The 27348-nt window shown below is 40.7% G+C and overlaps 1 protein-coding gene across 2 annotated transcripts in view; it reads left to right on the forward strand.

Moving 5' to 3' along the window:
* Positions 1-27348, forward strand: part of NCSTN (nicastrin) — a 114670-nt gene that overhangs the window by 40934 nt on the left and 46388 nt on the right. Inside the window, exons 7-11 of one of the 2 annotated variants that reach the window (XM_085639198.1) lie at positions 4989-5098; positions 9279-9431; positions 15469-15573; positions 16622-16699; positions 22706-22875. In XM_085639198.1, the coding sequence (XP_085495324.1) occupies positions 4989-5098; positions 9279-9431; positions 15469-15573; positions 16622-16699; positions 22706-22875 (616 nt within the window). The remainder of the gene's footprint in view (positions 1-4988; positions 5099-9278; positions 9432-15468; positions 15574-16621; positions 16700-22705; positions 22876-27348) is intronic. The other variant, XM_085639200.1, reaches the window with a different exon arrangement.

Below are 27348 nucleotides of genomic sequence, written 5' to 3' on the forward strand. Positions count from 1 at the left end.
GAGTACCCCACCACTTCACCTGGACAGCAACACCTTATAGCGGAGCAGCTTTTTCCTGCACGTTGGCAGGCACCAAAAGGACTGAAAAGAGAGACTCTACCAGCGCGACCCCGCTGGCCAAAACAGCACTGCACACAAGCCCCACCCCCCCCGCCCGAGTTGTTGTGAATGAACAATGCCCCTGAGGAACAGAGACTCTCAAAAGTCCATCTCCCCCATCGGGCTCCACCAGACTGCCCCCCCAGTCCCCACCTACAGCACCACTGCACCGAGACCCACAGCCCAAGGAGAAGTGGGCCCATAAGAGCTGAGCCCATCTTTGGGTTTGGCCGGACTGGTCCCCAGTTCCTGCCAGTGCGACACAACCGGAGAAACAACCACTGCCGCAGAGACCACCAGCCTGAGTTCCAGTGGACCAGTGGTGTCCCTACGTGCTCGAGCCTCTCCAGGACCGAGCCCCCCCCCCCTCCCCCCCCCCCCTCCATCCTCACTTGCAGCCTCTTTGTAACCATACCGTTTCCCATTGACTTCAACAGGGCACCCGATGCTAAATTGCAGCTGTACACCTGGATGCCCTACAGCTGACCGAGGTGACCTGTTGGTGCTGCCTTGGACATTGCCCTGTACTTACCTTGAGTCCTGAAGAACAGTCCTGTAAGGTGCTGCTAAGTGCACATATTCAGTATATGTTTCTATCCCATAGGTTAACATTACCTCTTTAAAAGATACAAGTGCCAGTGTACTGCTCTACCCTGAAAAACCATGATAACTCACCCAGTGCAAGTGTATTTATTGTATATCCTTACATAACTGTGATATATCCAAACAAAGTACTTACCCAGTTATGGCGGTCTTAGTGTTAAAAATTCTCCTTGAGTGTGGGTTTTATTTATTGACTCTGTGTGTGCAACAAATGTCTAACACTCCTGTCTGATGAGCGTAAGGCTGCTGGACCACACTACCCCCAAGTAGAGCACCTTGAGATTGCTAGAGCAAGCCCCTGTTCACTTAAAAGTGATACCTGGAATCTACACATAGCATACCTCTTTTTGATATACTATATATAAAGAGCCAGCTTCCTACATCAGCCCAGTTGTTTTGGTGTCTCGATACAAAGAATAGAGTAGTGTGAAACAGACGTGTAGTAACTGAGCACCAAACACTCCCTATACATATCTCGGGTCTTAAATAGAAAATCTGTGTTCCGTCTATCTTTATTGTGTTTGAAGAACAGAGCAGTAGGAACACCTTAAATGCTTACCATTAACCTTTTATGTTCTGCTTATTTTATGCGGTCTTGCAAACATATCCCCATCCTTGCCCATCCTGGATTATCCTAAGTTGCCCCAAATTTGGGGCACATCCGGATAGATTTCCTTAGCTCCGAATGAGTATTTGCTCATTGTCCGTAACTTTGGAAAAAAAGAAAACCAGCAGGTATATTTTACTCTTCTCTATAACCATTAAGAGTGTTGCGAATCAGACAACCCTGTCAGAGGTACTCGTAGCTGTAGTTGGGCAGACCCTTACCCTGATCCCTGAACGTAGTAGGCACACGCTGAAATTGGCGTTTATAATGATTAGTTATTTATTATGTTTAATCCACCCACAAACCTTGTGTATATTAATGAGAGGAACTATTATTATTTCACCAGCCACCACATAAACCAATTGAATATTAGAAAAAGCCAATGCGTTTCATTACGTTCTGAATGTAGCTTGTATTAAAGTACTTCATCTCAAATGTATTAGTGATTTATATTATACCCCGCGTTGTCGCTTCACTATGAAGCTATGGCCGTATGATCACTGTTTCTGCTGTGGCCTTGCGGCAGCTGATGCGCTCCATGTCTTTGCATCTTGCTCTGCTTTACACTGGTACTGTGAATTTGTTTTTGGCAAATTATGTGGCATTTCTAACTTGGCAGTTGTGGCTGATCCGAAGTTGATTATGTTGTGCCATTCACCAGTTATTCCTTCCTACTTATCCGGTTTATATTTCTTTTTTATTGCATTAGCTAGACAGGTTCTGACATGGTTTTGGCTTTCCAGTGAGTCTCCAGATCCACGGATCTGGTGGCAGGAATTTTTGCATACAAGTAGGTTGGAGATGGTGCTAATTGAGAATGATCCTCTGAGGTAAAAGCTTGGTTGGATTTGGGACCCCGTTTGGGGCTTGTTGGCAGAGGTGGCTGCTTCACAGGACTGGTCCGCCTAGCTTGTCAGTTTAATTTGTTTTCCACCGTGCTCTCCCTCACCTATGTTCTGTTTTGTATTATGTGTCTTTTGTTTAACTTGTTCTCTTTTGGTTCTTAATTCTGCGAAAATAATCTTTATCATCTAAATAACCATTATGTTTGTTATGCTCCAATTGAGTAATAAGTTTAGTTTTGCCGTTAGTTTGCTGTTTTTGCCATTTGCTGGGAAAGTTATGTATTTTGTTGCCTTGCTCTTGGTACCGGTTGGTTTCTCGTTGTTATCTAAATTTCAATAAAAGGCATTTAAAAAAATAGAAAAACCCAAAGCATGTTATATTTCACATTACTACTGTCTTACTAATTAGGCTAAACTATGCCTATCTATATACCTATATTATTGTTGGCCTCCCATTTATGATTTTGGCTGAGTTGTTCGCATCGTCTGTTTTGTATGTTACGTTTTCCCTGCATACATCCAAGAATCTTAGCATTCGGACATCAGCTCTCTACCATTCTCCCCAAGGAACCAGTTCTCATGTCGACCCCTTCTAGTGCTTAGGTCTATTTATACACTTCTTCCTCAATTATTCTCTATGAACAGAGGGGTGGGGGGGAGAGAGGGAGAGGGAGAAGGAGAGGGAGAGGGAGAAAAAAAAACACGTACACACATAATGCTGCACGTTACTTCTGTGCTTGACCAGATGAACTTGAAATGTTGCTTAGTGCAGGTAGCTTCCTAAACAGCAGAAGGAACGTTTTTCTACATTTTCATTGTTTTTGTTAGTCCGCCTGATGACAGCCTGTTTATTAAATAATATGATGACCGTGAACAGTCTATTTGCTATTGTTACAGTCCCAAATATTAGTTCCCTATGCCCTAGATTGGTACAGTCCTGTTAACCACCCAAGTAGGCCTCATTTGTATGTAACATGCACAGGATGTCAGGAAAAGAACTTCCACTTATGTGGAGTGGGACTTGACTGCTAGAAAATGCTAAAGGCAGGGATGTGAGGGAAATAATAAAGTTAATTGTAAGTGCAAATTGAAGGAAAAGGTCCAGAGGAGAATTGGGAGCACGAAGGAAAAAAGGATACTAAAAATGAACGAGGTTAGGAAGGAAATGAACAACCATATCTTAGTAAGCGCTTGTAAAATACTTGTCCCATGTTTATATACAAAGCAATAAAGAGAGGGCGAGAGATGGCCACTGATTTTTACATTTTTTGAAAATATTAGAAAATGCTGAACCCCCCACCAAAATATGTATCAAGTAGAATCTGATAACAGAAAAGCCTAGCTTTATTATAGAGTGTGGTCACATGTTTTAACCTTATTGACCCCCTTATTAATACATATCGATCAGAAGGAGTTTGACCCAAAGAGTACTTTGGCCCTTAAATCTCACAATTACATTGATAGATGCAGCGGTTACTGATGAAAACCCACTCTTGTCATTCAGAGAAGACCCTCCTCAAATGGCCATAATCGGGTGATAAGGGATGTTGCCCTAACATGGTCAGAGGATTCCAAGCTCTCTGTCAGACTCCCTGGGTACACATATTTCCTAGTGATTATCTAATCCTGTTTTTCATTATCACTCTTTTCAATAGTGTTTATCTTGTTGATGGACCCTGTAAATTACATGAACTATTTGGTAGAAACTATATAGAGCAAAATAGACATTTGTTTAAGATGCTGCCATTTACTCGCCTGATAAAGTATCCAAAATGCGATGGGTGTGTTTCCCAAAAGAGGATGTTTGTATCCGTGCTGAGAGAATCCCAGTATCTAAGATATGGAATTAAGCCATAGAGTGTAGTAGAATTAATAATGCAGAATTACATTTTCTGAAGGCCTTTTTGCATCAGTTGGTCTCAAACCTGCCAAATGTGTTTTGTGGGCTGACCTCTGCACATGGTGTCACAGTGTTACCCCTTGTAGAAATGATCAATTCAGAACCAAAGACTTACTATGAATGAGTCATTTGGAGGATGATAATCAAAAGTATAGGGCCTTTGACAAATTCTTCTTGTTTAGCATAGTTGCTTGGCAATATGCTTGAATGGGCAGAAGATATAAGTGGTCTTAGTATTTATCATTAGAGATAAGATTACCATATTCTAACTGCATTACTAAAAGGATGCACAATTTCCTTTTTTGTTCCTTAGGTACAGTCTTAATATATATTTCTAGTGGACCTCGTTGCAGATCCTTAGGTTACGAACACATAGATGAGAGGGTTTCTAGTGAGTCCTCTTAGTACAAGAAGCCCGGAGACTGGGAAAGGGTACTAATAAACATTTCAGGCTATTTGATGCGAGCTGCCAAATTCACAACATTTACTTATATTTGAAGTGTCTCATCATATGGCTAGAAGTTGTCTTCTTCTACTTATATGACTACCTCTGATGCTGGCCTGTTTATTGTGAAAGATTGTTTTTTTATTTAATTTGCCCAAATGAAATCGAATGGTTGAAGAAATGAAACCTTTGCAGGTGATTGAATTTTCTGTTTTTTATAACTTGCAGAATTATGAAAACAAATATGAACGGACATGAGCTCTAATTAATACATTAATTGGCATGAATCTGAGATGGGACACTATCTGGTTAAAACTTTAAAATGTCTGTACATCAATATTGAATCTTTATCAGAGTGATACACTATTTAATGCATATTTATGTTTATATTTTATGCATCTTCATATTTTGAAAAACATTGATTTTGTAATGCTTTATGTGATTTGCATGTGTCCTGGAGAAACTCTTAAAAACATATGTCTTCCCTAGAAGTTGTCTGTGATGCCCTTGGTGACTTTAATGTTTGGAGTACATTGAAACCTGTCAATATCTCAGGCCAGCTGGATCCAGATGAAAGGGTTGTGGTAGTCGCTACTCGTGTAAGTATCTGCCCTTGAATAAAAGTGTGGTTTCATTTTAGCCTTCATCCAAATCATTTACTATTATAGTCTTGACTGAAAAGATAAATAGGCAATTGAAGCATCCTGTGAGTCGTGAGAACATTTATTGTTACAGTCTATTGAAAAGAACGTGTTATACATTTAAGGTATAGGTCTGCACACAAACGTTAATCAGTTATTGTAATCTTCGCCGTGCTCACCTACATAAAGCTTCTTCAAGCTGCCACTTATCAAGGGGTTTTGTTCCAAAATGGAGACCAAGTCGGTCTTTGTGTATACAAGTAGACCCACTAGTCCCATTACTAGTAATATTGCAAGCCCTCTAAGGACCACTTCAGGGTTACTGATAAAAAAAAAACAGTGCTTCCAGAAAAGTACATTTAAATAGTTTGTGGATATAGTTCATTAGTTTAATATTAATCTTATGAGATCCTTTAAATATCACCAGTTTCATATATAGGCGTCTATTCAGAAATCTGATATTAAGATTTACCACTTCAGACAGCTCGTGTTGGTTGCCACATTTTCACGTTCCTTCACCGATGAAGTGACATATTGGGCAAATCACTGCTTAATTCATAGGAACAAATCTAGTAGGCAAAGTCTTTTTGACCACTTTTTACACATATTACACGGACTGTTTATAAATGCAAACTACAGCAGTATGTTTTTTTATGTCACATGGCTGAACTACCAACAGTATGATGTTGGGGAGAGGGCATGGAAGTAATAGTCCACACAGAGGGTGAATCGCAAGATGAGTGACAAGATTAGCCATTCTAGGTGTCCAGCACGGTTGGGCAGAAATTTTCACTGGTGTCAACCCCATCATACAGTGACACGTGAGTAATGGATTAGGTAGGTGGGTGTATGAACAGAATGTGCTTATATTGCAGTTGCACTAATCATAGCACCTTGCATCGTCGATAAGCAAAAAAAAAGTTATGAGTGATCCATCATTTGCTCAGTGGAGGAAGATTTTGTGGAAGTCTATTTCATTGAACTGCACTTGCTCAAATCCCTGCATAGTTATACATGCTTTGCTCACATTTGATCCAAATACATTTTAGGGGAATTGCAACACCTTTCTGTCCGCACATGGAAGTGCCACCCTCCTTGGAATTGGTAACTAAAAGTATCTGCCAACAATCTTTGGTCGCACCATGACAGTATTTCTCACACTTTTTTATTTTCTTTATTTTTTTTCTTTGCTACTTTGTTGTTGGTCTCTTCACTATTATTTATCATGTATGTAACACATTCTCTACTATGACTTCAATGTTGGGCATTGGAACTGTAAAAAGAACACAGGTGATCGCCACCAGGTATCTGTGGTTGAATTGCTTTTTGGAAAGGCCCATCTTTAAGGTGGCACTGCTTTCAATTATATTATTCTGAGCCTTTGCTTGGAATTATAAGAATAAAAGATGAATATTCTTGGTGAATATTTGAATAGCATTGGTTTCTGGTTTATAATGCACTGATCAAGGGCTGCATTTTGTTGGTTATCATCATATAAGTTGATTTTCCATTGCAAGTTCAATTTGAATTTGCATGAGGTTTCAACCGGCTGCCAAGGATCATTGGGATATGGATGTCACTGGTTTTTTCATTAACCTGTCCAAAGTGAATGTATGATCATCATTCCCGTAAGCAAACGTGAAGCCATTCCTTATCTTAGCACGGGGCCCGCATGTCCACACTGTTCTACCTCAGAGAAATTGAACACGTTTCTTAATCTCTGTAGGTCAGTTCTGCTCCTCATAGTAATTACATTGATGGGTCTAGTCTCATTTAAATCATTCTTGGAATGGACTGAATGGAGGTAAGATGTAGACTACCAAAGCAATCGAAGGCCCCTTCTTGCTGTAGACGTACCCAGTTTGATTCCAAACTCGCAATTTCTCCCTTTAAGGACGTTAAAGTAAATAAAAGCGCAAACACAATATCAATGGTGCTGGTTTCACATAACTATTTTTGTATTGATGTTCTGTCAGACATACACACATTTTTGATTCCAAATCTTCTATCTCTCTGCTGTGTTTAGCTTTCTAGTAGAAATGTGTGGTAAGTATGAAGTAGTTGGTTCCAAATTCATATTTCGCAGCTTACTAATTGATTGCATAGCTCAGAGGAGGAGATGAACTTCTTAGAAGTTTGCTTATATCACTTTGTATGAGGTCATTTGTTTCTAGTCTGGGGGCAATATTTTAGTTTTAATGCTATAGGAATCATATAAGCGGGAAACAAAGTTTTTTCTCTAGGATGATCATTGTTCTTCTGAGGTTCATTTATCACAAACCAAGCAAGACAGCTGTCACGTGAATGTGGATGTTAACTAGGTTCATTGGCCAGGGTATGGTCTCTGGAGTGATTAACATTTCCAAGGCCATTACTAAAGAAAAGGCAGCACCACTTTGCTTTTTTATTTTCTCTTTACTGGTTCTGCATTTTATAAAGGTGTCCAAACAGAACAGGGGTGTAACACCTCCCTCTGATGAAGGAGCAGCCACTAATTAACAACCTGTTTAGATTCATTTAGTCAACTTTCAGCCATTACTCTAAAATGCAGATTGAATACACACAACAATAATATCCACCCACCATCACGTCAGTAAGAGCATTTCTGTACCATTCACTAATGATGTATGTCAATATGTTAACACAATGTCTGGTGTTTCAGCCTTTGCATGAATATGTACTGTCCTTCATGATGGTGTTCCGATTCAACACTTCACCTCATTTCAGGCGCAAGGGATCTTTCACCCAGTCTTGTGCAAGAACCCATTCTCATTCCACTGTACAGTTTAATTAATCTCATGCTTCAAATAGCCAACAGGGTTGAATTCCATAAATCTGATGGCGCTCTATCCAGTCATCTCCTGCTAAGTGCCAAGAGCGGCTATTTCTGTGGTGGCCCTTTGACATTTTATAACCATTTTATTATATCTTGGACACTATGTGACTTCCACCTCATGACCACTTTTCACTTAACATTTACCAGCCAAGTCTACAAATTTGTAGACCTATTTGCAGACTTTGGATCTCTTCATCTGCCACTGCAAGCACCCTTAGGGTTCGAACACCACAAACGACAGCCTATCTGAACTAGCCTAGCCCAGCCTACCTATCTGTATCGCCAACCAACTCAAACAAGATATGCCTACCCATTGGTGATAAAAGGGTGCCTTTACCAGGGTGTCTAGAACTCAAATAACCTATATTAGTTCATTTTAAATGGAAAGATTTGACTGAGGAATTTCTGTAGCAAGCAAATAATACTACATATTTGGAAGGTAGTGAGATCTTATTTGGTTATAAATGGATCCTTGGAACCAGTTTATATGAAGACACATGCAGTGTGAAACTGCTGTTCCAGATGAAAGACTTCGCCAATGCTCAAGCTACCCTTCAGCTGAACTTTCTTGTCTATGGTCTTGCTTATTTGGCTCAAAATTATGATTTTCACTTGAAAATTGAGCATATGTTTAAAACGACTTGATATTTCAGTTATGTTATCAGCTTTTGTGTTTTGTCTAATGTACTGCTTCTCAGTATTCCTACTAGTGGTTAGTGCCACCAAAACTGTGTTACTATGTTATATATCACAGGTAACTGTATAAAGTGTTGATGCTTGAAATGCTATGGCCTGGAATCTGCACACTAACAGCAATAAAAAATGCCCAGGGCCACTGGAATTCTGCGGCAAGGGAGGGCGAAATGATTAGTCAGTGTCAACTTAATTATGCAGCAAAAAAGGCATGTTATGCAATTTAATTTTGCGTATTTGGTGGTAGTATTGTGTTTATTATTTTGTTATTTTTTCTCCTGTTATTACTGACTGTGCACAGGTTATACCTCATTAGTACCAGTTTAACACCCAAATACATCAATAAGCAACTGAAAGGTAAACAGTCAGCCATTGCGAAGGGTCATCCACTGCGCTGCAACACAGCACTACATTTTAGTAGCTTTTGATCCATTTGAGAAAGAAACGATTTTTTTTTCTAAAGGCGCAGATTATGGATTATGTGACAAATGCTCCAAATCCATAACTATGCATAAAACCTTCACAGCCGCAGAATTGCATAATTCCAGTGGCCCTGACTAAAGCTCAATCAGTCCATTTTCCTAATCCAGTCTCCATGTTTCTTCCCAGCTGGACAGCCGTTCATTTTTCTGGGACCTGGCCCCTGCAGCAGACAGTGCCGTATCAGGGTTTGTGACTCAACTTGCTGCTGCTGAGGCTCTCCAAAAACTACCGGACTCTCAAATGTTGCCAAGGAACATCATGTTTGTCTTCTTCCAGGGGGTAAATGAATACTTATACAGTATTATTATTTTTCACTCATACTCGTGTAAACTGTAACGATCTTGGAAATGTTGAGCCAGCACTGTAATACTATGGATTTGGGTGGTGGATGGGGTTTTCTCCCGCCCACAACATGCACAGTGAATAATATTGCCAATGTATCTTTTATAACCTTTTTATTCAACTCCTACAACAAATGTGAACAAACATGTTTTGTGTCTTTCTAGACCCTTCCATTAAGATTTATTTTTTGATATTTGTAAGTGCGCCTTATAACACCTAGAAGGCCTTTTGAAGCTAGTCCAATAGAAGAACAGGGTGACCATAAACGCAGGGATTTACATTTGGAATAGATGTCTTTACAGCTTTGTAGTTAAATTTAAATTGCCACATCTGTTCCAGAGCCGACTAAGCTGTAGGTCCCACAGTTTTCAGGTTTGAATCCTGAAACAATGACCAAATGCTTGTGCTATTTTGAGCGATTTTATGAAGTGAAGGAGCTAAGAAAATAATTCAAGATTCGTGGTGAGGATGTAATGGGTAAATTTGGATGCAGTTGATGGCCGAAGAACTTGGTTGTAGAAGATTTGAATTTGAGTCCGTATGGCCACTGGTATCCACAGTAAAACAAAGAGAGCTTGAAAAATGTGGCAGTGTTTCTTAAGCCTCCCTCAGTATAGTTGCAGCTAGGACCATTTGGGCTTTTCGGGAGAGAAAAGAGAGAAGGCACAAGTAGAATGTTTTCCTGTGATTAAATCTCTTTGAGTTCCAATCATAGACACTGTGTAGTATGAAAGTCAAGGGAGGATTATTTTCAGTGTGTGGAGATCGAAGTAACGAGAAATGACTACAGAGGTATTGCGAGGTATAAGGCCAAGTTCTTATGTATGTGAATAATCCGGTTTCTGAAGGAAGGCAAAGAGAATAGAGCAAGAGCTGAAAATGTGAGGCCAGCTACGGGAAGCCCACAGTTGTGATTTGGTATTTGTGGGGTGTACTTCTGTTTTGTCCATTTTAAACATCTGCCAGTTATCCTGCATCTCATGGTCTTAGACATTTGCAGATCTTGCAGATGGATGGGGCCTCCTTGTCGTTCACTATGAGTACTACAACCATTGATGTTTAGATGTACAAGGACAACCCTGTAAGCCAACGTATTGATGGAAATCATTATCCCCTGGGATTTATTTAGAATAGGATTCCCTTAATTATTTCAGTATTACTCGTATTAAATCTAATTTGAATCACTCGGGACACATGATTTCCATTTTAAAAGCATTAAATACGATCATTTATTACAAAGACATTAGTGATCATTGTGCAGACAACGTAGTGCTCAAAAATTATATCATTCATAACATTTATGAACAAAAACACTGTACAAGTCCCAATGGATGTCTGTAGTATTCAACCATAATAACAAGGGTGCATGACTTGATACCTTCTAGAACAAATCACAAGGGTCAACCAAAAGGGAGGGTTTGTCGACTTTTCAAACCCGTGTGAATATAAGGGTCTCCTCAGGGCGTAGCCAACTGACTACCAACCACCTAAACAGTGGATGCACTCATAAACAAGGAATGTTTCCTTGAAAGCCCAGAACAATATCCTGCGACTCAATAAAAAGATCAATCAATGATATGTCTTGAGAACCTTACATTCACTCGGGGTTGAAACGTCAACAAACATTCCCTCAAATAATTATTTTGCTCTTGTCTTGCTATTGGCTATTTTATCTAGGTGAACAAGCAATCCTCCCGTCTTCTTTAGATGAAATTTCAGATGTCTCCATTAACAATATTGAGCTGAAAAGGGTCAGGGTTTGCCCAGTCTGGTGATCCATGCCATCACTAAGCATCTAACTCTGGGGCGCCTTTCGATATCCTCTCCTTTTCAATATTAAAGATGAAAAGTGTGCACTGTAAACTACTTTTGATGAAATTTGGACCTTCACTGAATATTTAGTCTGTTTTGCAGCACAGGAAAGGCACCACATCTGTTTCTCAAATTATCATCAAATTTTGTGGCAATTATCCCCATCCATTGATGCAACCAACTTTGGTGCCTTTGCTTAAGGAACCAATTGTGAACCATACTGTTCTTGTTGTCTCGTGTTTCTTTCTTGTCAACTAATTCTGGAGACCTTAGTCCACAAACCATGCATTATGATCATGATTTTTTTTAAATATATTTATTTTAGCTCCGTGAAATATTTAGATTAACATAAAAACATTATGATATGGAGGCAATACAGTGATGATGGTCAATTATTTGGGGTTTATCACAAATTCATTTATACAGCTTTGCAGTGAGTCGCCAGTAGGTGTAAGTCAGGAGAACATTCTTATTGTTGGCACATATTTAAATAGAGAACACCCTATAATGATGCAATATATAAGAACAACACAAAATATGTCCCAAGGCAAGCACACTTAACAGTCAAAGAGGGCGTCTTCAGAAGGGTAATAAATGCCGCCACATACCTGCTAAACAATCTACAACCAGCCCAAAAGACAAGTATAATTAGAGAAAGGAAAAATAGGACTTGTCTGCATGGAGAACAAGAAGTAAATAGTATAAGCATACACTGCTGTTTAAAGGGAGAAGGGTGGATCCTTTTATGCTACTGCTGTGTGGAGAGCTTCCATTAAAGAGTTTACACATACTGAGGCTCAGTCTTGCCTCAACTTTCTCTCCCAGATCAGCCCCATCAAATGTAAAGGTTCAGTTAAGTTCCCTTGGTCTGTGTTTAGCCAAATTTTTATTTGTTCATCATATTATTTTCAAACTGTATTTATTTAATGTTCTGTGAACAAAATGAAGTTGAAACAAGTGGCTGGGTCCAAACTGGGGTGGTGGTGTGGGCAAAAGAACGATCTCTTGACTGGGGGAGAATGTTTGATTTATTCAGCATTCCGAAATAAATAAAAGTTGCGCAGCTGCTATTAGTAAAGATTAAGCATTTTGCATGCTGCACTGCTTAGCATTGATGAACTGCAGCATGCCGTGCTTCTAAAATAAACATTTACTATTTCAAAAATGTAGTTGTGCGAGCCGCGCGAAATACAAGAAGTTTGCGCAGACATCATTATTAAAGATTCATGCACAAGAACAATTAATGGACAGAATGCTGAACAAAGTCAAACATTCACCCCAGTACAGAGATCTGGGCCTAAATCTATCGTTTTCTTTTGCTCCTCATGCCATTTCAGTTTAAACCCAGCCATATGCCAATCATTTTTTTTTTGTGTTTTTTTTAATCATTCGCCACCAATCTCACTTCAGTACACCCTCAAGTTGTCTATACCCACACTCAGCGAGCTGAGAGGCGTAGGCGTGTAGAGATGGAAAGGCCAGCCTACCAGTACGAGAACTTGCTTGGGTGCTAATTAAGAAGCCATCTAAGATAGCTCTTCTCTCGAGCTCCAAGAGCTAGAGTGCCCTCGTCGTAAAGCTACCAGTACCAGATAAAGCCCAAAGAGGATTAAGGCAGCATAATCATAGGACTCAGAGAAAAGAGAAAAAAAACTCAATCAATCAAACCTGAGCCCCATCTGAGTTGCAGAATGTTCCAGAATGCTTTCTTTTTCTTGCTGCATGATCTCATAAGATCTAGCTTGGAGACTGCCAAGACCGAAGTCTACCATTCTAAAAAGGAGGGTGGAGTGGAATCTGTCCATTTTATACAAATTTGCCTCCTAGCTAGGAGGATGGCGTAAAAAAGCAGCGATCTAGCAGGACCCTTAACATTATCTGTCAAGCCAAAAATGATCAAGGGTAGATCAATGGTCACAGGGCTCCCCAGAGTACTTGCCAGAAATATTCCGATGCTGTCTCAAAAGGAAACAAGGGTAGGACACTCCTTAAACATGTGGATATCAGAGGCTGAGGCCAGACCACATTTCTTGCAGCAAACGGACGGGTAAAGCCTTTGGTAATTTTTGAAAGCTTTAGTGGGGAAAAATAAGCCCTGTGGATGATGAACAGGTGGTTCCTTTTTAGCCATGCCGGTTTTACTACCTCGTATAAGATCTTAAATGAACTGTGCCATAATGTATCACAGTCTTGTGCTGGCAAAGAGCCTCCCCACAGTTCCTCGGGAAGTTTGAATTCACCATCCACCGCTTCAGATATGGCTTGGTACCAGAAAGAAACTTCCTTCCTCCCAGAGGGCCTAGTCACAAGGTGATGTTCCAGGGAATTGCCACCTCCGAGTAAGCTTCCAGAAACTGTTTGCCAGTGTGAATGAACCCAGCTTTCCAACTAGAGATATTTAAATTTAGAGAGACCTGCACCAACCCTGTCCCTAAGTTGTTCCCATGAAACAAGGGTGCCATCTGGAATCGGATCCCCCCAGGCTACCAGTCCGGCTTCCCTCAAGGGAATTGCCAAGCTGTCCCTCAAGCACTCTGGAGCCCCAGGGGAATCCCAGAGAGGAGTCAAGCTGGAAAAACAGCCAAGTGTGACCGATCTCCTTAATTTTGCCCATGTTTTACCTAAGCCCTGGAGAACCTTCAGCTTCATTTTTGTTTTTTTTTTTAACTTTGGATCAACGAATTTGAACAAAAAACCCTCCACCGGTAAATTAGCACCCCTGAGCATGACTAAAAACATACCTCCTGCACCAGTGTTAACAGGCCTTTTCAGAAGCATGCCCGAATGTGAAAGTTGGAAGGCCCAAGCGTAGAACTGAATATCTGCTAAGGCAAGGCCTCCCTTCTCTCTCCTGCGCATCAGTTATTTTCACGCAATCCTGGGGGATTTATATCCCCAAACAAACAAATTGATATCCCTCTGCAGCTTGTCAATTAGAGATTTCTCAAAATGAAGGGGAATGCAATTAAAAACAAAAGTAATTTTCGGAAGTATTGACATCTTGACCAGATTCACTCTGCTGATAATAGATAAGGGGAGTGAGGCCCAAGATTTCATTAGCCTCTGACACTCCCTTGCCACCATCGTCAAGTTGGTCTCAGCGATCTTAGTTATGTCTTGAAGGATAATTATTCCCAAATACCTTATTTTGGGGCTTGTCTGGTACTGATGCTGGGTTGCCTCCTGATTCCAAACCATGATCTCCGTTTTTGGAGCGTTGAAACGAGACCAAACTCCTGAGCTAGACTGACGACCGCTGGAAATGCTACAAGTAAGTTGGCTGAGAGAACTAGAATATCGTCCGCATACAGGGCTACCTTCCTCTCCCACTCCCCATGCTTGAAAGACTGAATATTGGGATCATCCCTGAGCTGTTGAGCAAATGGCTCAATATAAATATCAGAGGAGAGTGGAGAGTGGGCAACCCTGTCTGGTCCCCCTAGAGATCTTAAAGGAGTCAGAAATATTGCCGTTAACAAGAAGTCTGGCCATTGGATTCTGGTAAATCGACTGTATTGTACGACAGAACTTTTCTTCTAGATTGATTTTCTTCAAGACCTCCGACAGGTAGATCCAGTTCACCCTGTCGAAGGCCTTGGTGGCATCTAGAGTCATAGCTGTCAGTGGGATAGAATATGCAAAGGCCAGGTCAATTGCACCAATTAAATCATAGAGGCAGGCCAACTAAAAAAGTATAAATAATCTGAACAGTAAGAACACATGTAAGAGGGAAAGTCTTCATGGGAGAATTCCAAATTCCAAAAGGAGATTCTACTAAGTGTATTCACCAATGAAAAGCCAGCATTTCTAAAGGACACTGAAAGGAGCCAATAAAATACACTTCACACCTTCACTTCCTTAAAAAAAAAATCCTCCTTTTTTTACTGCAGAAATAAATAGAATGTTTCGCTACTTAAATGAATTCTTGTTTTTATAAATTTAAACTGGACTTGCTAAGCTCCTTCATGACTTTGGATCCATTTTTAATACTGTTAAAAGACAATCCTGCATGATGGCATATAGGTTGGATTAGGTGAGTGGTCTGACAGCGGCATTTGTTGTCCCACGCAAATTGGTCTTGCATATGTAATTTAATTGTGGACACATGCCACGTGCTTCAAAGTGCCTGGTGGTTATGTGTGATTATTGTTGTTCTTTGTAGGAGACCTTTGATTACATCGGCAGTTCAAGGATGGTGTACGACATGCAGAAGGGCAAATTCCCAATTGGATTGAATAACATTCACTCCTTCGTGGAGCTTAGCCAGGTAGGCATCTGTGTGCAGTCTCTATTGCTTTTGCGAGTCTAGGTGAATTCCTAACAATTTTCCAGCAGGAGAATTTACAAAAATATTGGACCAATAGTGCAAATGAATATTACATGACAGCAGAGCAAGAGGCATTCTTTTTCACAATATTATGACTATTCCTAATTTGTAATTAAATTCCATTCTGATTTGTTATATTTGTTCAGTACAGTTTTTTCTAGATGATTTGTACGATGAGGAAATTCACCATTGCCTCACATGCGCGTTAAAATCACACTTTCCTTTCCTTAGGCACAAATTTTTCCCCTCACTTTTGCATTGAATTTTTTTCATTTTGTTTAATGTTTCGAAAATAGTATGCTTTGTGCTACATCGTTGTGATATGTAATCTGTAAAGTGTTGCTTGCATGGTCTTTTGGAGATAAGGGAAATCGGGATTCTGAGAACCAGTGCCTAATTTGAGCCAGTGGTTTTCGGTGCTCAGCACCAGCTCTTAATCGTCATCACTGGAGCTCATAGCACGAACTCGACCCAAAGGTGCGCTTTTCATGAACGCATTAATGTTTCATATTTTATAGGCCCTGGGAGATTGTGATTTGCCCAGAAACACAGGATGTTGAGCTGACGCTGAGACTCAAAACTGGTTCCCCAGCTCCAAAGTCGGCAGCTCTGGCCCTTATGCCACATCCTCTCCCCCACTTGTAGAATTTTGGTTTGTTCTGTTATAGGCAGCGCTAATAGGAGCAATGGTCTATACTGCTGGTCCTTGGTGCCTCCTGATGAGAGCCCCGGCACTGATATTTTCTCAAATTAACCACTACTGAGAACAGTCATGTGTCACTGGCTGTGTGCTTGTTTTTCACTGTTGCACTAAAAATCAACATCTGTTAGCAAGGATCTGTATTCATGTTTAAGCAGCCACTACCTGCTGCTCAAGATATTCATATCGCTCTAGAAAACATTACAAAATGTCAAGGATGTCTGATGAGGGATAATTTTCCTGTAAATGTAAAGTATTGGAAAATGAAAGTTTGTTTTTAATTTCCAGGTTGCTTTAAGAAATGCATCCGTCCTCTGGCTGCATACAGATCCCATCTCTCGAAAGAATGATACTGTTTCACCACAGGTAATCTGATTGGTTCACTCAACTATCATGAGACCTCTTCAACCAAATTTTGTTGTGTATTGCTTTTGCAGTCACTTGTTTTTTGTCTGTATTTTTACTTTTATGGCCACGGTGGCCCTTTTCTTAAATCCACATTGTCACAATGTTGTTTCCATCTCTTATCCTACACACAGGGTGCAAAAATACATTGATCTCCCCACTACTCAACATATGTATGTGTGTGTGTGTATGTGTGTATATATATATATATATATATATATATATATATATCTCCTGTGTGTGGAGACTGAGGTTGATTTCTTTCAACTTGAGCGTGTGTATTTCCAGCAGTGGTGCTGCTCCATTACTAGAGTGTGAGTGCTGCAACTATGATTACAAATTGAAAGAAACCTATGTGGCCCTCTTTGTCCTTCCTTTCAATCTCTCTTGTCTGCCTGTGCGTTGAGGTGTCCTTTAAGTCGCATGAAGCCCTATACAGAAAACCAGATAACATAATGTCTATTGTCCTAATATGTTTACTACCATCTCGCTTGATTTAGCCTTCACTTTTTAGTATTTATTAACATTAAGGGATATTTTCCAACAGATGTTCAAGATGCAGAGTACAATAAACAATCCTTATTCAGTACACCCAAGTTTATCATTGTATTTGTCACACATTGTATAGTTATTTTTTTTAAGTATTTGAGACATGGACAGTTTACTCAAATATCCAGTATTGAATTTTCAGTTGATATTCCGGTACCACTGACTCGCTAAAACTTTTTCCAACCCAGAACCTCAAGAATTTATTAAGCAGCTAACAAGTTGCCTGCAGTTAACTTTTTCCAACCCATAGGTCATCTTTATAAAGCACAAGTACTTTATTACACCGCAACAAATTACCACACAAAGGAGTATGCCCACTGGATCAGAGTTTTATAGTATTCGGTCACGGGTGCCATAGAAAAAATAGGCAAGAACATATTGGGCTTAAAATAATCTCACTGGTGGTGGCACACTGAGCGTGTGCAGAAGTGTGTCAGTGGCCAAGAGGTCAGTTTTCAACGCTTAAGTCGCTAACCACCAGTCACTGTAGATGTTTGGATTCAATTTACATTACTGGATTGTAATAAGTGTTCTCTCAGAATCTCCATTTTGGTATATGGTTTCCTCTTCTTACAGTCCTTTCGGCTAAAAAGAAAAAAGCTGTATCGGTGTACTGTAGTTATATAAAACCAGGTCACAAAGTTCCAGATTTACCAACTGAACCATTACATCTATGTAAATGACTTGATTCCAGCAAGCCTTGTATCACCAATGTGGACCTCTGGTGTCTGCTTCTGAAGATTTGTTTGCCAAATGACACGTGTGACTGGAAATTACTTAGTAGTTTTGTAATTTTACTCTACGAAGCAGGTCCTCTGATTGAGGAGACCATACCTAAAAGATCAGAGTCATGTTTATTCTGTATAGTTTTCCCTTCTCAGACGTCACGTTAAACTCCTTATTTGTTTAATCTGCAAAGCTCTAATTTAGAGACCTTTCCTGGGCCAAGTTTTCAGTTTCACATCTTGTATAAGTTTTAAATGTAGTGTGGAAGTTTGGCCTTCTTAGAGGTGGAGGCCACTGTGGAATGACACTTTACTGTTTTTCAAATGCTGCACCAGTTCATAGAATTGCATTAAATATAAACTGTTTGGCCAGTGAGACTCCATTCGCACACACTGAGACTCCTGTTCTAAAGTATAACCTTTGGATTTTGACTCTGTGTCGATAGAAAAACGCCTAGAAAAACCTAAATCTCCTGTGTCCATGTTTTTCTTTGTTGATGGTAACTAATGTGCTTATTGCACAACATCATTCTAATGATGATTGTTGATTTGAAATTAGTTTACACCCATATAATTCAATGCTCCAAATCAAAATTAAGACTTCTTCTGATGAATTTTACTGCAGTGCTCAACAGTCACATCTTAATTATTTTAGCCATGGTGCTACCTCGCATCTTCTGTAGCATGTGAGGTAGGTATTGGAAAATATGGATTTAACACTGTAGTCCCTCTGTCTGCCACAAGTCCAGTATGAAAGGTTAGTTTGGGTAACTTACCTTTAAGTTGAGACCTGACTGTTCTAACTATGGGCAAGTTACCCGTTTTTCACTTCAGTTATATTGTTGGTTATTTACAATCCTAGAAAATAGAAGCAGAAAACAACAAATAAGACAAAATATTATACAAAATATCAATGTCCCACAATGTCCCAAAGTAGCTTTATTCCTATTTAGGTACCGTTCATCTGCTCATTTTCTATAGCAGAAGAAAAACCTTAAAATGAAAGGACTTTTATCTTAATTTTATTTTTTACAAGTTATCACATCAATTTAGGGTTCAGTTCACTAAGTGCATGTAAACTGGCCTTCACGCAAGAACAAATGCCATTTGCAGCAAAAGGCTGTCCAGTCCATTTACATCCACCTATGATACATGCATTCAAATGCAAATGACGTCCTTATCACCCGTTCTGCACAAACAGTGGCAATAATTTAAAGACCTCAAAGCCCCAGAATTTTAATAAATGTAATATTTTAAATACTGTTTGAGTCTCTCTTTACTGCCTACGTAGGGGGCACTAATTATACAGGAACTATACCAAAAAATTAACTTCCTACAACATGTTTCAAAGTCTTTGTGCTCTTGAATTCAGCCCAAGTATTAAATATATAGAATTACATTTTATTTAATTAAAAGATATGCTCCTAATTTGTTGCTTGATACTGATGGTCGAAAATCATTGGTAAACAAAAAGATTCAAATACCCTAGTGATTCCTTTAGGTATTATAGCCATGGTGTAGGAAAGTGCCCCTTTTTGTCATAGTCCCCTCCACTTTTTGCCACTGGTACTGATGTTTTTTGACTGATGTGCACTGGTTCTCTGCTAACCAGGCTCCAGTGCTCTTTCCCTAAAGACAAGGTAAAATGGTCTAATTGTGATACAATTGGCACACGCTCTAGCACTCCTGTAAGTCCCTAGTAAATGGTACCTTTGGTACTTGGGGCTTGGGTACTAAGGATGGCCCCTAAGGGGTGCAGCATGGAATATGCCACCCTAAGGGACCCCCCTACAAATTGCATGCAGGCTGCCACTGCAGACTGCGTGTCATGGTGTAAACCATGAGTGAAAACACCACATTGCACACTCGCTGTGTTTATGCCAAAGTCACTGCTTGTAATATATGTAAGTCACCCCTATGTCAGGCCTTGTAGCCCTAAGGCAGCGTGCATTATATTACATGCGGGGGTATATCTGCATGAGCAAATATGCCCTTTTGCTGTCTAGTTCAATTACTAGATGGTATAAGTGAACGGGGAAGCCATCCCATGTATATGCAGTGGTCATTACATGTTCCTCAGCTACATGATGGCTTTACTGAAACGTATAGTGTAAGATATCAAATACCTTGTCTTAATAAATCTGTACTGTTGCCAGTACTAGATTTATTATGACCTGCTCCCAGAGGGCACCCTAGAAGTGCTCCTTGGAAAAACCTACCAGTGTCTAGTGTGCTGTCTGAATGCTATCGTCCAGCCTGCCACCAAAGACAGGTTTCTGACCTTCTGCAGGTGAGATCTTGCCCTCTCTGAGGCCAGGAACAATGCCTGCTCTGGACAAAGGCGTTCACACCTCCTCCAGAAGGATGGCTAGTGATTTAGCATATCAAGGCGAGGGGCTTCAAAGCCCCTGATACATTTGATATGCAACCCTGACTTCCCCAGTCCTGGGAGATGCCACCCTCTGCTCTGAGGGCCACTTGGCACTAGATCAGGTGGGAAATTAGATATGGAGGGAGGCATGGTGCACTACCAGGCAAGTCACACCACTAAGGTGGGCGGCCTGATGTGCTCCACAAAAGTAAGGTTACACCATATTGTTTTTGGTGGAATTAGGAGCTCTGGGGTAGGGTTATGCCCACTACCCACAGGAGTGACCCTAGAGGTAAGTAGCCCATCGGCTACTACCATTCACTTCCCTTAACGCCCCTAAATGTAGAATTGAGGTGGCTCCCTGACACCAGGAACTCAGTTTTTCTGCCTGAAAGAAGGACAGAAAAGAGCCAAAAATGTAATAAGTGTGGACCAGCACCTAACTTGGCACAAACCCCTGCCTGGGTGCTGCTCTCTCCACAATCGCAAACTCCCCAAACCCCTTGGAGGTCTTCCCAGCACTTCATTGGCCCAATAACATCGTCTTTAGACTGGAGGAGCCACTTTCCTGCACCAACAGCATCTGCCCGTACACGGTTCTGTCAACCTCCCCAGCCCACCGAGGGAGCAGCACCCCCAAAAAAAGTCTTTGTTGCTTCAGGAGGTCAGATCCGTCTCCCTACTGAGTTTGGAGATGCCGGGACCCCCAGGAGCCTCCCAGGACCAATACCCGAGGTACCACGGCCAGTTGCAAGCACCAAAGCTTGTATTCAGTCGTAACACCACAGCCACCAAAACTTACCTGCACAGCGAGGGACTTTGAGAGAGGCCAGCTCCACACCGATAGTGGCCCTGCTGTGTTTCCCTTCCCTCTTCTGCAGGTACACCTACAACCATGAGAGCCTCTATCTCACCGACCTGCCGGACAAAACACCTCTTCACCCGAGCTCCCCAGCCCAGACTCACGTAAACGAACGTGGTTTCTGTGATCCTGATACCCTGAAGAGCCGAGCCCCCCCTTGGGTTCTGCTGTACTGGTACCCCAGTCCTCCCTTGTAGCCTCTTTCTTACCGGTACATTTCCCCGTTGGTTTTAGCGGGTAGCGTTCAAGACTAGCATAAAGCACTTCTGCACCTGGGCAGGTAAACTTGGAACTGTACGGCTTTCTAGTACCTTGGCCCCTACTTACCTCCAGTCCAGAAGAACAGTCCTGCAAGTGTCTATGCAGTAAATGTTTCTCCCATAGGATAACATTAAAATGTTCTAGGCTCATGCCTCAAATCTGATAGCCGTCATTGTCTACTGTTATTACTGTAAACATTGATAACGCCTAAAGTATTTACCTGATTCCAATAATCGTAGTGTCAAAATTTATATACAAGTCTGTATTATTTTTCAAAACTTGACTTGCGTTTCTTCCAGAGTGTGTTTCACATTTATTCAATCTATGTGTACAACAAATGCTTAACACTACCCTCTGATAAGCCTACACTGCTCGCCTACACTACCACATAAGAGGGCATTAGGATTTTTAATTTAAGCCCTGTAAGCTTATAATGGTTGTCTGGACTTTCTACATAGTGTACCTCATTTTAGTACACTACATAAAAAGCCTGTTTCCTACACATGGGTTTTACATGTCTTCTCGATCCCCTCAAAGATTTCGTTTTTTATAAAACCTTGTTGAGTGAGGCAGAGATGGGGGGAAAACATAAGGAAGGTGGAGTGTTTTCATATCCGTTTGCCTTGTCAAGTAAAATTCTAGCCTAATTTGACATTGGACTCTGAATTGTGGAACTTGGAAAATTGAGAGTGCTTGGTCCTACTTGCTATACCTAGCTTCTGCATGCCACCTCTTACTACCTCACATCTTCCCTGTATGGCATCTGCTTTTCCTGCACATAAAAAGCATAACATACAATGCGATTGGCAAACTTGATGGTAGCATGAAGCATCACCCACTGCTGTGCCAAGCTCCTTGCTTAGTATGGCTGCAACTTGGGACCAACGTAGGTAAGGTTGCACCCTCTGCCCTTCAGCCTCTGGAATAAGTCGGCAGTGGGAGCAGTTTATATAAAACAGGGTTTTGTTCCAACTCCCAGAGAGCGAGGGGGAAAGTTGCTATATGGAATTTTTGCATCTTAACTTTGAAAACTGTGTACTACGTCTGACTTTAGCTATTCAGGTCTGTTTTTCTAATCCGTCAGTAGTTTCGACCACTCTTCTTTAGATCTTTCATTCAAACTTGTTATACATCTGAGTAACATGGTTATTGTTCTTTATTTGAAAGTAAAAATGTTATGATATGTTACATATTTTCAGGTGACGACTCTGGTGAAGACCCTGTTGGATGCCAGTCAGAACACAAATGTAACTCTAAAGGAAGTTGACCAGTCTCAGCCACTCCCACCGTCTTCCTTCCAGCGTTTTCTTAAAGCCCAAAACATCCCCGGAGTAGTGCTCACCGATCACCAGAGTGCCTTTCAGAATAGGTACTGTTTTAAAGCGCTCTCTGAATAGAAGTGGTTCAGAACTACGTTGACACAAATAAAAACCTGACCTTATTCTTACTGCTTTGAAGCTGTGTATTAAACCTGGTTTTAATATTTTGACATGCTATAATTTACTCTAGCAATCTGTATTAGGGAATTGCATCATTACCCAAGTGTGCAATTGTTGTAAGTTGTGTTTTAAATTCCTTACTCTAGCTTAGTTCATTCATTCATTTTAAATACAGAGTAAGAGGCATCATTGTTTGACAAATATAGACCAGAACTTTTTTTGTTTTTAGTAGTGTACCACTCCTATATAATTTCAGGACTATGATGAATTTGCTTATCATGATCAATATAGGGCAAATCCTCAGTTTGGCCTTTTCAGTTATAGCTGTCTGACAATAGTGTCCTTAGGTTTAACTTCATACATCATTTTGTGGACCTAAGGATTAGCAGAGAACAGGAGTGGTTAGGTCGCTGTAATAAAAAGCAAGAGAAAGATCTAAACTGGGATATTTTGTCTATTTTAGTGCCTTGTTTTCCATGAAAACATTGTTTTCTCTTTCTCTGATTTTGGCATGTGGAATATAAATTTGTGTTATAGAAATGCCTATCTATGTAACCTCTCATTGTAAAGCAGATATAGTTTTAAATGATCTCTTTAGAAACATGCTTATGGGATGTAAAGCCCTGTTTAGGATGACAAAAAAATACAAAGCGGAAAAATTAAGCGTAAGAGTATTGGGTTATTCAAAAAGATACTTTAAATTGTTAAGCACAAAATGATTTTGACACTGATTCTTTAACAAAACCAAATACACTAGTGTTCTGAATGCGTAGCAGTTCCACATTTCACTTCATTTTGATAGAATGAAACAAGAAGAGATTTAAGAAATTTTATTTCAATATTGTTTGGGTTTACCAGGGAAATAAGGAGTTTGTATATGAATTCAAAGAAGATTCCTATTGGGGAGAAGAAGGATTTTAAGTAATCCTGTTTTTGCATTCCATCATGGGATATTTATTGATATTAAAACAGAATATAGTAGAAAGCTCATCCCTCAACTTTGAGGCGTTAAAATAGTAATAAAGAAGTGGAAAACAGTTGAAGTTAAACTATGCAAGCTAATTTCTCAGAGAGGCCTGTAATTGTATTATTCAGTTCTGCATTTGATTTTCTTTGACTAGGTCTTGATTGTTGATTAGAAATAATTGATTTATTTTTCATGATATTATTTTGAACTTTAGAACTGTCGGGCTAATAGACGCTATAAGTAACTAGCTGGATTGTATGACTGAGGATAGGTGTTGTGTTGCAGACAGATGAGTATACTGATAAGCTGCATTGGTTGATATGCAGACCTGTAATAGTGTAAACCAAAACAAGGCATGTAAAACTGTCTAGTTACAAGGTCAGATGAAATCGCATTTGTATTAGACATGTGATGCCATTTCTCAGGATCCTGGAATAGTTAGTGGTTCTTCAGCATTGGACCTTTCTTAGATTTAAGTTCTTCAGTCATCACCAATACCGAGCTGGTAGTCCCACAGTAGTAATAGAAGGCAGTGCAATGTTAAACCTAGGCTGGTAGATTTTCAACATGGTCACTTTAGCAACCCACTCAACTCATTGAAGAGATCCAACCGTTAGAACAGACCTAAAGTTAAGCGAGTCGGGAGAAAGCACAGTGAACACTTCTCACACTGAAGTTGGGAGTGTGGACAAGCCATGTCTTAATCTTCAAACAAGGAAATTTCAGACTTTGTGTATTAGGCTATTTTCTGAGTATCTCATAACAATATTGTTTATCCTTCGCATGAGGCAAGGGAATGCAAAATGTGTCAGTGTTTTTTTAAGTACAATTTGCGTGGATGGCTGGTGTTATGGCTTCAAAAGCCCAAGTCAAAGACACCACGTTCTCAGGGAAAGACCCAGAAGGCTTGTACTACATGCCAAAAAAATTCCCAGAAGGGAACATTCTAAACACACATAGACTACCGGCCTTCTGGAGAACCGCCTCCGTAGATCATATAAGAAATGGACAGGAACTCTGCCAGCGACCATAATCCAAGGTAAAAGGGGCTACCAAAATCTCCATTGAAACCTCAGCTGAAGGACCCATGTCTGAACTTACTATGGCAGTTAGCAGAATCAATGAAGGCATCAACCACTGCATTGTCGACTGGATCTGTGACAGTAACATGCGTGAAAGTCTGGTTTATCCCAGTCGATGACTCCAACTCTGTCAGTGACCGTGAGGACGACAAGGACTCTATCAATGACTTTGTCTGCCACCACACCGTTAATAATGACCATTGACTATATCTCCATCGGAAAAACAACTGCTGAAAACCGGCAACCTGAATTCCTTAAAAGGCATTCCAATCCCACTATAGGCTCAGCACACCTCTAATTAAGGTGTCACACCTACCACCTTGAATGCTGTTACATTCAGACGCATGGTGATGGCCGTGACAGCAGCTAGTCCTCATTCAGAGGTCAATTTCAGTCCTGTATTTAACAGCTGTAACAAATACCATAACATTCTTACTGCTAGCTGTACTCCTAGCGTCAGCACTTAGCTCAACTGCTAGAAGCTTAGCAGAAACAGGCACCATATAGAAAGGGAAATAACCCATCAAGATCGCAGGACATTTCCAGAAGGCAGTGACTGTATTCAGGCACCATCCACAAAACGTATCTGTTCAACAACAGAGGTCATATAAGGGGCTGTCCTCAAGCAGAGCTTAGTCAATTTGACCTTTTACAGATATTCTGGTGGATCAGGCCATAGCTTACAGCAGGTGCAGAACAACTCCTCTGGGATCGTCATCCTTTCACCAGATCACAGAAAAACGACTCTTATGGTAGCTGATGTAGGCCCACACTGGCGGGAAAGAAGTTGGCAATCCAGCAGGGATTCTATCCTAGTCTGGTTTGTTCTTTCGTCACTGATGCACAACTGCTGCAGTGTGAAGGCAACAAACGTAAACTAAGCACAAGCCAATTTGTCCTGTATCTATTTTCCTTAGCTGGTTATAAAAGGATGCCAAAGCCAACCAGAAGTTTTCTACATTCATTGTTTTTTTTTTAGCCTGCCTCAATCTGGAAAGAGCATTGTTTTCCTTTTGCTGACCAAATATTTTGGCCTAGTGAGCCCACAGTCCACAATCTGATTAGTTCTGACTGGTCAAGGAGTTACTTATTTACCTCAAAGTAAGGCTTACACGTGCCCCTGTTGCCATGGAAAGCAGCACCATACAGGATGTTCATTTCACCCATAGCAGGGGACTCCTATACTGGACAGAAGGATAGGTTGGATTACCCATCTCTTTTACGCCTCCGCACCAAAATCTGCCAGATAAACATTTCCAGAATAGGGGAAGGAAGGGGAGGAATACCAGAAATGGACACCATCAGCTCAACTCGAGGATACCCCGTGTTGTGCATCACAAACGGGGATCCGGATAGACCCCTCAAGTCACCTTTCCATATCTGAACCACATGCACTTTCACCCAGAGGTAAGTTCCTTTATGCATTTCTCAGTCATCATAAAGGCAGAGGACCCTGATAAATGGGTCTAGAAGGGTCTTATACTTTGTTGAGCCACTTGGATGTGTTCTTACAGAGTTACAAGTAATAGACCTCTGATCGTGCCCTAGAATTATACCCTCCCCTGTCAGTTTAGAGCCTTGATTGAAAGAGCAGTAGCCGCTTTCACACCAAAAGAGGGATACACTTAAGGCGTTCTGTTTACAGGAGAGCATAGCTCGAATGATGAAAAAAATTCAAATGACCAGGAGCAACTCCAATGGGCTTTGAGAATTGATGTACTTACTGAAGGAAAAACGCATGTGTGCAAGGACAAGGCAGCACCGCTTTACAAAGCCACACAGAAGAATTTTGACCCATCAAGGCTTCTCTGTTGTGTGCTGCTTGGGGCTTCTACCTTAGGGCTTGGGCCTGAGAAAGTTTTGTTAAACAAAAACAAAACAAACATTTTTTAAAGTTTTATTGACACAAATGAAATGAAATGAAATGAAACGTAGATTTATAAAGCGCAAATTGCCGCCCTGAGGCATCCAAGCGCTACTTGAGAAGTGTAGTCGTTTATCAGAGGCAGTGAGCCGGGGGTTAATTATGAGAATTAAAAAGGAAGGTCTTTAGGTGCTTGCGAAAGGAAAGCAGGTTAGGGTTAGATCTAAGTTGAAGGGGGAGGAGGTTCCACAGCTTGGCGGCGTTGTAGGAGAACATCCTGCCACCAGCTCTCGCTCTCCTAATTCTGGGAACAGTTGCTAAGAAAGCATGGCTGGAGCGAAGGTGTTTTCTAGGGTGATGCTGTGTAATTAGTTCACGGCTGATTGCCGGTCCTTTGTGCCAGAAGGCTTGATGGGAGACACACATAGCCTTAAAGATGATTCTTTGCCGGACCGGCAGCCAGTGCAGGCTCCTCAGCCCAGGTTCAGTT

The sequence above is a fragment of the Triturus cristatus genome, chromosome 12, assembly GCF_964204655.1.
Source record: "Triturus cristatus chromosome 12, aTriCri1.1, whole genome shotgun sequence".
Lineage (NCBI taxonomy): Eukaryota > Metazoa > Chordata > Amphibia > Caudata > Salamandridae > Triturus > Triturus cristatus.